At 47.1% G+C, this 13108-nt stretch overlaps 1 protein-coding gene across 5 annotated transcripts in view; it reads right to left on the bottom strand.

Annotated features, from left to right (window-relative positions):
- Nucleotides 1–13108, bottom strand: part of ZNF592 (zinc finger protein 592) — a 77899-nt gene that overhangs the window by 45466 nt on the left and 19325 nt on the right. The window contains exon 2 of one of the 5 annotated variants that reach the window (XM_038532910.1): nt 8674–8764. The exons of 1 other annotated variant lie outside the window; for it this stretch is intronic. In XM_038532910.1, the coding sequence (XP_038388838.1) occupies nt 8674–8764 (91 nt within the window). Of the gene's footprint in view, nt 1–4125; nt 4269–4712; nt 4790–8673; nt 8765–13108 lie in introns of those variants that run through there. 3 more of the 5 variants (XM_038532912.1, XM_038532914.1, XM_038532913.1) reach the window with 3 other exon arrangements.

Raw genomic sequence — 13108 nt, 5'->3', positions numbered from 1 at the left:
GCAATCACTCCACCTCATAGATGTCAGAATTCTCTCCTATTCAGGATGTTCCTATTTTTGTAGGAAAAGGGAAAGTTAATACAAAGTTACATACAAAGATAGAGCTGGAGCTAAAGATCTAACACAAACACTAAATATTAAAACGTTAACAGTAGCTCTAGGTTATAGAATTTATCAGTCAGTTTTATTTCCTTTGCATACTTATCTGCAGTCCCTAAATCTTCTATATGAATATTCTTGTGTAATTCTCCTCAGAGTTTTAAAAGAAAAATAACTTGTCCACAATCTAGGTTGGTCTATTTGGATTTTATTTTTCACTATAAAGAAACAGACTCAAAACTCTAGAAGATCCACAACTCTTCCCAATTTTGCAAAAGCAGAAGTATTACAATAAATCTCAAGCCCCACAGAAAATTCCAATCCAGTAGGAAAGCTTTCCATGACCAGACTGAGTAGAGGACAGGGGTTACAACTTTCTTTTCTGTCTCCAATGTGTGTAAGGAAGATGAAAATTCTAAACCAATCTCTCCTTCAAATGCAATCAAAAGCTCCCCACCCCCTCCAAGAGTTCACGCACCTCTGTTCCCAGAACAATCTCCGATGCATCTATCTATAACCACCCTTTAGCTACAAGACTATTCCAATCACTTAGATTCTGGATACCGATTCTGAGGAATCCCCTTTTCCAGTATTTTCTTTCCAAACAGTTGGTCCTCCTCTTCCTTAAGATTCACAAGCATATGAGCCAACCCACACCACACAGAACCATGCATTCTATCAATTAATAATCATAGTTGGCCACACTGTATAGAGCTTAAGTAAAGAGTATGTTAATAAAAAGGATGAGTTTTCATGGGCCTGAGAGAAAAACAGAAATTGAGGAGCAAGAGTTTGTTAATACGTCCCAGCCCTGGCCAGAAAGGGTGGAGGTGGGGAGGGTGGAGGTGGGGGGAATGGCCAGAGGACAGAACATCTGTCATTCTGCAGTTTCATTTCTCATGGCCAGTTAATACCCCGAGTTTATGCATCAGTCTCTTCCAAGTTTGGTTAGTGAGTCAGTCTGCCTGGATCCAATCAGCTCTGAGTGCCCTACAAAACTGAATTTCAGGACTATGAAACTGAGAACCAGATCCTGAAACACAGTGATCCCGCCAAAATAAAGCCACCCCCAGGATGACATCTGTCTCCACTCTCTAACTCCAACACCCACCATGGTATGTAGTTGGTGTATCTAATACTATCTGATGTATCTAATATTCATCTAATACTCTGCGGCTTGTAGAATAAAATTCAAACTTGACCTGCCTTTTACAGCTCCAACTCAGCTTTCCAGCCTCCTGCCCATACACACCAAGCCTCTCAAAGCTCCATGTTTTCACAACATAGCTCTCTCTAGCTAGACTGTCCTTTGCCCAGTCCTACTTGCCTGTAAAACTCCTATTCTTCCTCCAAAGCCCAGTTTAAAAGTCACTTCCACCCTGAAGTCTTCTCTACTTCCCCAGGCATTTAGTTTCTACTGCTCCCAACAGCTCTCTACAGATGCACCAGAGAACTTGTTATGTACCTTGTAGTGCATCTGTATAAATACTTGACCTCCCCCTGGATAAGGAGGTTCTGAAGGGAAGAAACTCACATTGTATCCATAAGTTCTAACACAGTGTCAAGAATGAAATCCGAGATCAATGTTGAATGATTGATCACATGGAATACTGGCATTAAGTTATTTAAAGAAAAGGGGAGGGTGTTATGTTCAAAGAAAGAAAGAAAGAAAGAAAGAAAGAAAGAAAGAAAAAAAGAAAAAGAAAAAGAAAAAGAAAAAGGGAGGGGGAAAAAGAGCCTCACAGACTCCCAGAATTATCTATATAATTTCACCTGACATGATCAATATAGCTAAGAGCATGAAAATTTTAACAATTTAAATAATAATAATAATAACAGCTAACATTTGAGGTAAGTGCTACAACATTTACATGGCTTGATTAATCTGATATGCACAACCGCCATCTGAGGTAGGTCCTTTTATCTGTATTTACTAACCCTATGAGATAGGTACTTTTATCTGCACTGAAGCCGGGGAAGAGCTTGAGGCCTTTCCCAATGAGATACTGAGGCACATAAGAAATTAAACTCAAAATCCTTCTGTTAGCAAGTGGCAGAAGCAAGATGCAAAATCCAGTAAGTCTGGTTCCAGAGCCAGTGAGCTCTGGGATTGAGACCTGGGTTTGAATCCAGATGATGTTACAAATGTTTTGGATAAGTCATCTATCTCCTCTGGCCTCGTATCTGTAAAAAGGGCAGGATGAGCCTTTTCTTTTAATTTGTAGAGGGGATGAAGTTAAATATGATGTTTGCAAAAGTCTCTCAAATTGATTCTCCCATCTAGCAGGCACTCCATAAACTCTAATTCATCTTCATTTCCCTTCCTAAAAGCTGCGCAAAACACTTGGAGGAAAAGAATCTCCCTCAGACTGCTCGAGGCTTTTCTGAGCAGATCCAATAGTTAGGCCACTCAACACACAAAGCCTCGCCTTACCTGCTTATCTCAAAGTCCATTCCCCATACAGAGAGGCCAGAGACCTTTTAAAATGTAAATGTCATCATGTCAATCACTAGAAACCCTTCAAAGGTTCCTAATTTCACTGAGGATACAAACCAAAGCAGAGGGAGGGGTGGGGGAGGAAGGCACTCTGTCCCCAAGGCCCCCTATGATCTAACTCACCTCTCTACAGACTCATCTCCCCTCTCCCTCTCCCCCTCCAGCCACAGAGGCCTCTTTCACTTCCTCCAACTTGCCAGGCTCCGTGCTGCTCCACACATGGTTAACTCTTAACCCTCCTTCAGCTCTCAGCCTGGACGTCACTTCCTCAGGGAAGCCTTCCTTAAGCCCCCAAATCAAATCAAGGCCCATCACTCTCAGCACTCTGCTCATCTTTCCTTTCTCGAACTCAGCACCGTTTGAAATGATTAGCTTACCACTTCCTTCAAAGTTTTATTGAAAAGCTACCTTCTTAGAAGACCTTCCCAGGCCACTTGAATGTAAATTCAACCCCCACTCAATATCTCAAATCCTCCTTCCCTATCTTCTTTTTCTCCCTAGCATTTAGCCCCATAGTCCCTTTTAAGAGGCTTTTTCACTATATACTCCATTTTACTGTCACACACACACACACACACACACACACACACACACACTACCACTAGACTGAGAGCTCCACAAGGGCACTTGCCTTCTTCACAGCACCTAAGACAATGCCTGGCCCATATTTGTTGGCAAATATTTGATGTGAAATGAAATTTCAAGATTATTTATTATTGGGCTTTCCCACTAGGCTGGCTCCAGGCTCAAGCTAACACATGTCTTTCTGGTTTACCACCATCCTCCCAGCACCTAGTCCAGGGCTCAACACATAATAAGTGCTCAGTAAAAAGTTACTGGGGGGGGGGGGGGGCGGAATCAAAGCCATGACCATTGGAAAAATTGTCAAAATACGTGTGCTAGCACCAGACTCCCTCCTCCCTTTCACTGTGTCATGTACCTGTTAGTTTGAGGAAACCGACCCACGAAATCCCAGCAAGCACCCACCAGGCCAGGCATCTGTCTGTCCACATCCTGTATGCTCAGCCACACTGTACACACCACTAGATGCACCCTACAGGCCCTACACGAACACAGAGCTGAAGGCAAGTGGGTCAGTCCGAGGCCAAATACCGTCTTACCCCCAAGTCCCATTCTCCTGCTGCCAGTCCTATTCTAGGCTAGTCCTGGGTGCCAGGCATGCTTCCCTGGGTGGGCCCGTGGATTTGTTCCAACCCAGGACTTTTAATGCCACCTCTGGCCTACTCCAAGAAACAGAAAGTTAAAAATCCCTGAGCAGCTCCCACAATCCCTGGGATCTCAGGAACAGGCATACCTAAGGTCGTCTGGACCCCTTCCCCTCACCCCCGCGGATCCAAGGCCAGGAGGCCATCTGCCCAGCAGACGCTCCCCTGTCCTCCCTCGGGTCACATTGAGCCCCCCCCGCCCCAACCCGGTTGGCAGGAAGAGCCCCTGCAGAGAGAGCCTTTCCACCCCGATCAACAGGCCTGGTCACCCCCTGAAGACCCCCAGCTCCGGAGCAGGAATACCTGTCTGCTCCCGAAGAAACCTCCCCCGGGGTCAGAACTTGGGCGGAGGTGGGGGAGGGCCCGAGGGGCGCCCAGGAGGGTCGACCCCCGAAGTGTCGGCCCAGGACGGCGCCAGCGCTCGGCGCGGCGGGCACGGCAGGGCTGACAGGGCGCCCCGGCTGGGAGACGCCGCACCGTTATCCGCCGCCGGGCGGGGGGCCGCGGGGCTGGGGCGGCCGCCTGTCCCGCACGGGGAGGACGCGGCGGCGGGCGGCGGCGGGCGGCGGCGGGCGGCGGCGGCGGGCGGCGGCGGCGGCGGCGGGCGGCGGCGGCGGGGGCGGGCGGCCGGGGGCGGGGTGGGGTGGCGGCCGCGGCCCGCAGGCGGCGGTCGGGGGAAGTGGCTGCCGCCTCGCCTCGGGCGGCGCGCAGGGTCCGCCCGGCTGCAGGGCCGCGGCGCGGGCGCGGGCTCGGCCCCGGCTCGGCGCGGCCCCGGGCCGCGGGCTGAGGCGGGCGGAGGCGGGCGGAGGCGGGCGGAGGCGGCCTCGGCGGCAGCGGCGGCCCCGACCTCGGGCTCCCCGCCCCGGCCCGGCCCGCGGGGGGGCGCTTACCTGGCGGCGGCGGCGGCTGCAGGCCCCGGGCTCGGCCGCGCGCGTCCCCAGCGCTGGCTGCGGGAGCCACAACATGGCGACGGCGGTGGCGGGCGGGGCTGCGGCTCCGGGGGCGGAGCGGGGGCGGGAGCCGGCCTGGCGGCGGGACCCGGCTGGGGCCGCGGGCGGGGGGGTGAGGGCGGGGCGGGCGGAAGGCGACTCGGACCTGGGCGCCCGCCCAGAGCGGCTCGGCGGAGGGGCTGCCCGGCCTGGGCCGGGCTCGGGCCTCCCGCTCCCGCTCCCGCTCCCGCCCCGAGGCTGGCTACGCTGCGCGGGCCCGACGGCGGCGGCGGCGGCGGGGCGGCGGGGCGGGCGGGGCTGGGCGGCGCCGCGCAGGGCTGGACCCCCGACCCCGCGCGCCCCGGCGGGGCCCCCGCCGCGCCCCCCGGCCGGGGGCCTGGGACAAGGGCGGCCGTCTCCCGCTAGGGGGACCCCGGCGGACGGGCGGGGCGGGTGCCTCCGCACCGGGACAGCGTCCTCGGCCCTTGGACCCGGCACGTAGCGGGGCCTAGCTAGAGGCTGCCAGGTGCAGGGAGCCCGCGCTCGGTGGGCGCGCCCTCGCTGTGCGGTCACTGCGGCCTCGGGGACTCGCCCGCGGGCTCGGAGGCGGGGGGCGCTCTGACGTGAGACCCGCGGCGAGCGGCGGTGAGGACGCGCGGGCTGAGAGCTCTCTGAGAGATGGGGGCTCTGTGCGCGGGGAGACCTCAGAGAGGCCCGCGAACGGCCCGGAGGGGGGCCGCCAGGTCAGGCCCTGCTGTCTGACACTGGGCGCCCACCGCTGGCCGCGGGGAAACTCCTGAAGACCCGGGAAGGAGATGCCAATTTGCAAGAGGGGTGGAACGAACTTTGGGCCAGGGCCCACTGCGCGCCTGCCAGGCAGTGAGCACTCGGATGAGGAGCTCGGGAATCAATGAGCGCAGGCAAGGGTGATCCTCCCAAGAAGTTTGGCAGTGAGACGGAGAGGCCTGTAGCTCCGGCGGGAGTACGAGCAAAGGAGAGAGGTGATTTCTTTATTCCCCCGCCCCTACCTCAGTGTGAGGTGGAGCTCTCATAATAAAGGAGCTGAGAGGAGAGAGTAAGAGATAAGAGATGGGATAATTAATGGTAAGATCCCAGAAAAGGAAAATGAGATAGGGCTGGTGGAGGCAGAGGAAGGAATCAAAGAGGCAGACCTCTTCCTACAAGATTTAAAAGATGCATGAAGATAGAAATATTTTGAGGTGAGAAGGCATACATACTGAGTCCTCTGTGTTTCCATGGATCAGCTGCCTAGATGACCCCCAAAGTCACCCATAGGCCTTCTGGGGTTACTGTCCTTTAAAACTTAAGTGCAATTGGCTCAAACCCCTATTCCTCTTAAAGTGAGAAACCCAGCATACCCGCTGGTATTTCCAAAGATTCATAGGGGAACTTATATTTCTCCTAATTATCCTATTGGCCCCAATTGTCTATTCCCAATATTCTATTGTGCTATTATAGGAAATTTCTCTTTGTACCCTGGATACCACCCCATTTCTACTCCCCCCCCAAAGTATAGCACCGTATGTGAAAAAGTAACCCAATGTCATGATTGTTAAATACATTATAGTTTATTTGTAGCCATTAAAAATCATGTTAAAGGAAAAGATTAATAACATGGAAATATTAGTAATTGAAAAGGACATCACAAGATGATATAAAACTAGCTAGTAATATATAAATATACTATGCATATCACACATCATGCCTAGATAAATGGGATTTTTATTTTCTTCTGTGACTTCTTAATTTTCTTATTTTTACCACACATTAATATTTCTCTTCAAATCAGGAAAAGTGATACTTTTTAAGTATTTTTAAGAAAGGAATTTTTTAAGAGATCTTTATGGAGTTGAAAAAGATATTAGGAATGAAGAAAGGAAAAAATAAAATAAAGAAAAGAAAAAAAGAAAGAAAGGGCTCCTGGTGGGCTCAGTTGGTAGAGCATGCAACTCAATCTCAGAGTCTTGAGTTCAAGCCCCACATTGGGCATGGAGCCTCCTTTAAAAAAAATGTGGGTTGTTTGTTTTTTGTTTTAAAGATTTATGTATTTATTCATGACAGACACAGAGAGAGAGAGGCAGAGACACAAGCAGAGGGAGAAGCAGGCTCCCTGCAAGAGCCCAACGCTGGACTCGATCCTGGTTCCGGGATCCCAGGATCACATCCTGAACCTAAAGCAGAGGCTCAACAGCTAAGCCACCCAGACATCCAAAACAAAAAAACAAAAAAAAATTTTAAAAAGGAATCAAAAAGAAAGGAAATTGCAAATGGATCTTTGAATGATCGAGAACTTAGGTCAGCAGAGCTGGGCTAGTTGGGGAGACTGCCCTCACCAGAAGGAATACTGCAACCAAGGACACAAAATAAGAAATGGGTAGAGTGTTCAGGGAACACCAATGGAGCAGTTTGCTTGAAGCAACTGCTTCAACTAGGATTCGAGGTGGAGAGAAGTTAGAACATTCAGCTAAGAAACATAAGATGGGACCATGGCCCCAAATGCCAAGCTGAACCCTTTGGAATTTGCCGCTAAGAACCCCCCGGAGCTTGAACTGGGCAGGTGATAAATTTTAAAGTAAACTTTCCTGTAACCTCTTACTTATAATGAGGTTCTGGATCTCAGCCTTTCTATCTTAATGATATTTGGATATTTGATTGACTCAGAGCAGTGAGGTAGAAGCAGCAGTTTTTGCATTCCAACTATTTACAGAATGAGAATTGGCCCTTGCTTCTCTGCCTGTTGATTACCATAATTTTAATTCACAAGGCACCAGAGTTTCAGAACAGATTAGCAAAGACCGAGGATGAGAGGAAGAAGAAATGTGCACCTTAAACCAGTGCTTTTTTTTTTTTTTTTTTACAACTTTCTATGAGTTTGGCTTTTTTTAGATTCCACAGATGAGTGAGGTCATACAGTATTTGTCTTTCTCTGACTTATTTCACTTAGCATAATGCCCTCAAGATTCATCCATATTGTCAAAAATGGCAGGATTTCCTTCATTTTTTATCGCTGAATAATATTTTTGGCTAATGTTTTTAACTCTGGCCCTCTATGCAAAATATATTGCACATCTCAACCCAGAATATACACATGCATGTACACAAATATACCTCTGAGACAGAAGTTTCATGAAATATTACTCTTAGGCACTGCTGGCTGATATTTTTAACTTGATTTTTTTTCTTTTTTTTCAAAGACTTTATTTTTCCATGAGACACACAGAGAGAGAGAGAGCCAGAGAAATAGAGTACGGGATCCCTGAGTGGCGCAGCGGTTTGGCGCCTGCCTTTGGCCCAGGGTGCGATCCTGGAGACCCGGGATCGAATCCCACGTCGGGCTCCCAGTGCATGGAGCCTGCTTCTCCCTCTGCCTGTGTCTCTGCCTCTCTCCCTCTCTCTCTCTCTCTCTGTGTGACTGTCATAAATAAATAAAAAATTTTAAAAAGAGATTAAAAAAAAAAAAAGGAAAAGAAATAGGCAGAGTGTGAAGCAGGCTCCCTCCAGGGAGAGCCTGATGTGGGACTCAATCCCAGGACTCCAGATCACATCCTGAGCCAAAGGCAGATGCTCAACCACTGAGCCACCCAGGTGTCCCTCAACTTGATTATTTTTATTTCTTTTTAAAGACTGGTCAGGACCTACTACATTGATCTTATGACCCACTATAGGGTTACAAAATGCCTCAAAGAACATTGAAAAGAGGCTAGGGATATTCCCTTCTGTGTTTACCAGTCTCATTTAAATAGCCATACAGATAGTGACCTTAAGTTTGCAGGTTTGCATGTTTACAGGTCCCAGAAATCAACAGGACAGTCAAGCCTCTCTCAGGATATGGTGGGGGCGGGGACAAAAGAATTGGCACAAGCCATGTTTGGGTTTCTCTTCCCTTCTTAGCAAATATTACCTGATACCAGTATTTCTCAGGAGCCATAAATGTTTTCTTCTTTGTGTAGCTTGAGATGCAGATTGAACTTCAGACAAGGCTAGACCACCACCTGTAAACCAGCGACAACTTTTCATTTGCATGAACAGAATCACAGACTAAAATAAAAGGGAGGGATCCCACGTGGCTCAGCGGTTTAGCACCTGCCTTCGGCCCAGGGCGTGATCCTGGAGTCCCAGGATCGGGTCCCACATCAGGCTCCCTGCATGGAGCCTGCTCTTCTCCCTCTGTGTCTCTGCTTCTCTCTCTCTCTCCCTCTCTCTCTCTCACTCACTGTGTGTGTCTCTCATGAATAAATAAAATCTTAAAAAAAATAAAAGGTAAAATAATGTATCTTGATTGTGACAGTACACAGAAGCTATCTTATCCACCACTGTTGGAATATGATAGGGACAGTAAGTACCATCCCTTTCTTCTAAGTCCAGACCCAATGAGAAGATGAAATTACAACTCTATCACCAATAGAGCTGAACTCAAGAAGGTGGATTGGCTGATTACCAGTATGCTTTTTAATATTCCCTGAATTAAAATGATCTCCCCCAGAATTCCACTCTCCCCCTTGAGGGGGCCTAGCACTTTTACTATGTCTGATTAGATCTGATTAGAGAAGCTTGCACTCTCTCCGAGGGCAGGCAGATCCAAATTCACCAGTTAGGTAAGTCCAGGACAAATTCTCTCCTACCTGCCCTCCTATGAAAACAAATCAAAGTCAGGGAATAAGGACCTATCCTTGCCCAAACAAATTAGATCTGACCCAATAGTTAGTTGAACAGAAAAGTATATTAATCAGTGAATTATTTTTAAAATGGCAAATCCATACCTTTACATCTCATTGTCACATAAAACCTATAAGGAACAGGGGCGCCTGGGCAGCTCATGGTTGAGCATCTGCCTTTGGATCAGGTCATGATTCTGGGGTCCTTGGATCGAGTTCCGCATCAGGCTCCCCACAGGGAGCCTGCTTCTCCTTCTGCCTATGCCTCTGCCTCTATCTGTATCTCTCAAGAATAAATAAATAAAATCTTAAAAAACAAAACAAAACACAAGGAACACCCATTTGCCAATCTTTTGATGTGAGGCCAAACCTTTTCTTTGAGCAAGATTGCTGATTAGAGTGTTCTTGAGCCCTTTCTTACATAAATCCTATCTACAGTGTATTTTCTGTGCTTTCCAATTTGTTTCTTTAAAGTTGACTAAGAACTTAAAATTTCTTGCAAAGCAATGTAAGTGAAGGCTTCTCCTTTAAAAAAAAAAAAAAATCCTCTGTAATTGTTTCACCCACATCTGGTTTGACAGTAATTTTCAACTGGTTGTTAGCTAATATATCCAAAGCATTCAACTGACATTTCATAGAAACAACTCTTTCTTTTCATGCTTATGTTTCATCAGTTTGTGTAACTTAAATTAATTACACTTGGAATACATCTGTCATAAGGAGGTTTGGGACCAAACACAACAGACTCTTGTTAGGCATCTAATTCAACTGATAGGGAGAAGTGTGTAGGAATTCCAGAGATGAAAGCATTCAATAGGTCATGGGTAGTAGTCAATATGTTTAATTGGAGGAATGGAAAGTGTTGATTCCAAAGAGTCCATTAAAAGAGAGCCATTAATGCTCCTAGACCAGTATGACCAATTCTGTGTAATTTATCTTAACATTCTTCCATCATTTATCCATTTAATAATCCCCCCAAGATCACTGTCCCTGCATTCCCATATAGCTAAACACGGCTTTAAATGGCTTAGGGTTGGTATAGCTATCAAAGAAACTCAAACGGTAATATCACATACTACATTGCCAAAATATACATACCTTCTACACTATTCAGTTCGAATAAGATGATGTAACTGGTACATTCAGAGAAAGCTGTGGCAATGTGAATTGGTATCATCCTTTTAAGAAGCAATTTACTTTATTTCTGAAGAGCCTTAAAAGAGATGTGGGCCCTTTGACTCAGACCACTCCTGGAAACTTTTCCTCGGGGAAATAACCCTCCCCCAAAGAAGAGAATGGCTACATGTACAATATTTACTATAGCCTTATTTGTGATGTAAAAGTTGGAGTAACTTAACTATGTATAACATTGTGTAACTTACCACTGAGTAAGCAGAAAGGAGTAACTTGGAAAACATTTGATTGCACATTATTTGGGAAAAGATACAATTTGTTCTACTCTACTAGGAACCTGAAACTGAACTGTATACTTTAAAAGGGTGAATTTCGTGAATCATATTTCAACTTTTCAAAAAAGATAGAATTCTGTATCTTTGCTTTTGTATCCTCCAAGATCAGCAGGAAACAGATGGCCTGCTCAAAATGTGTAACTGAAGAGAGCTAATGAAGGGACCATATACAAAGATGCGGGCAGGGTTGAAACCAACAAGGGATAGTAAAGCAACCCGGGACTGGCATCTGCTGAGAAGCCATTATCAGCCAGAGGCCTGAAACTAGTACTTCGTGAGAACAATAGCTGAAGGAAAGAGAGCCAATAGGAACTTACAGAAGTGCAGCCCTACCTCTCTCTCTTGCCCTCAGGTTCCCTATGGTACCTCCCCCACTGGCTAAATCCAAGTGGGAGCCTAAGGGCAAGTGAGCCCAGATGACAGTGTCCTTCAAGGCCAGCCTCTGGAAAAGGACAGAGTGTGGATCTAGAAAGACAAAGGCAGAGTATCTAGCAGGTATGTGATCGTATAACAATGTGAGAACTCATTGGGGCACCTGGGTGGCTCAGTGGTTGAGCATCTGCCTTTGGCTCAGCGTGATCCCAGCCAGGGTCCTGGGATCGAGTCCCACATCAGGTTCCCCACAGGGAGCCTGCTTCTCCCTCTGCCTATGTCTCTGTGTCTCTCATAAATAAATAAAAATCTTTTTAGGGACGCCTGAGTGGCTCAGCGGTTGAGCTGCCTTCCGCTCAGGGCAAGATCCCAGGATCCTGGGATCAAGACCCGCATCAAGCTCCCTTCTCCCTCTGCCTGTGTCTCTGCCTCTCTCTCTCTCTCTCTCTCTCATGAGTAAACAAATAAAATCTTTAAAAAATAAAATAATATAAAAATAAAAATCTTTTTAAAAAATATGAAAACTGTCTAAGCATCTGGCCAAGGATCTTAAGGGAATCCAGAAAACCAGGGTTTCTACAGAGGAAAAAGTAGAGGTAGCTGGAGGGCAGGTAGGGAATGTAGAGGGAACAGGAAAGATTGTTAGCTCAGGCTGAGACAAGGACGAGAGGCAGAAGCAGACACATTTTATTTTGGGGCAAACACTTAACTGGAGACTGAGCTCTGGAAGAGATTAATAGGAGATACAGGAGCTAAATTAGACTAGAGTTTGGAAATCTTCCCCTATTGGCTATTACCCTATATTTCTCCTTCCTAGCTAAACTGTATGCCTTCAACAAATAATTGTTTAGTACCTATCATGTGCCAGGAACTGTTAGGCCCTGGGGATTGAGTAGGGAACAAAATTAATATCCTTGCTCTCCTGCAATTTACATCCTGGTGGGGGGAGACAGACCATAGATAAGTAAATATGTCAAGAAATGATAAGTGTTATAAAGATATGGGAAAGCAGGAAAATAAAATTCTGCCCATTCTATGTCTTAAAAACCTCTTAACTTAGAGGTCCCCCGCCCCGCACGCACGCACGCGCGCGCGCACATACACACACACACACACACACACACACACACACACACCAGGACTCCTGAGTAAATTAGGCCATGTGTATCTCTCACCTGGACAAAGATCACAATACCTTACTTCCTCCAGCACCCTCCAACTAGTCCTCCACTCTGTGGTGAGAATCTTCCTGAAATGAATCATGTCAGTACCCTGCTTAAAATCCTCCAAAGCTCTTGTTTGCTTACAATGTGGAATAATGTCTAACCCCTTTATCATGCACCTTTTCTTATCTTTTCTGCCCATTACTCACAACCTAGAGATCAAGAATCACATGCTTCACCAACTAAACCAGCCAGGTGCCCCTAATTTTACTAATTCTTGGGCGATTACAGGTTTTTTTCCTCTTGGCATTCAAGAGTCAGAATTGAGTGAATCACAGTCTTTACCTGTTAAGACTTTTTTCCTGGTTACAAAATTAATGCATGCTTGTCATAAAAGAAATGTATAAAGAATACAGACAGACACATCTAGCTTAGAGAAAGCCTCCTGTATGTCAGACCCTCCCCACCTCCAAGCAGGAATAACTCCCATGAGTTTGTCTTCCCAACCAACTTGGGGATTTTGCTTTCACGTATGTCTCCCAGATTAGATAGTTTCTCAAAAGTAAGGACTGTGTAGTAGTCATCCTCCTATTATCAGCCCCAGGAGAAGTCCAGGCTTAGATCAAGAATCTAACATATTGCTACGGAAGGAACTACTGAAATGTGGGTCAGAACAG

The sequence above is a fragment of the Canis lupus genome, chromosome 3, assembly GCF_011100685.1.
Source record: "Canis lupus familiaris isolate Mischka breed German Shepherd chromosome 3, alternate assembly UU_Cfam_GSD_1.0, whole genome shotgun sequence".
In the NCBI taxonomy this organism is placed as follows: domain Eukaryota; kingdom Metazoa; phylum Chordata; class Mammalia; order Carnivora; family Canidae; genus Canis; species Canis lupus.
This window is presented reverse-complemented; position numbering and strand designations above follow the sequence as displayed.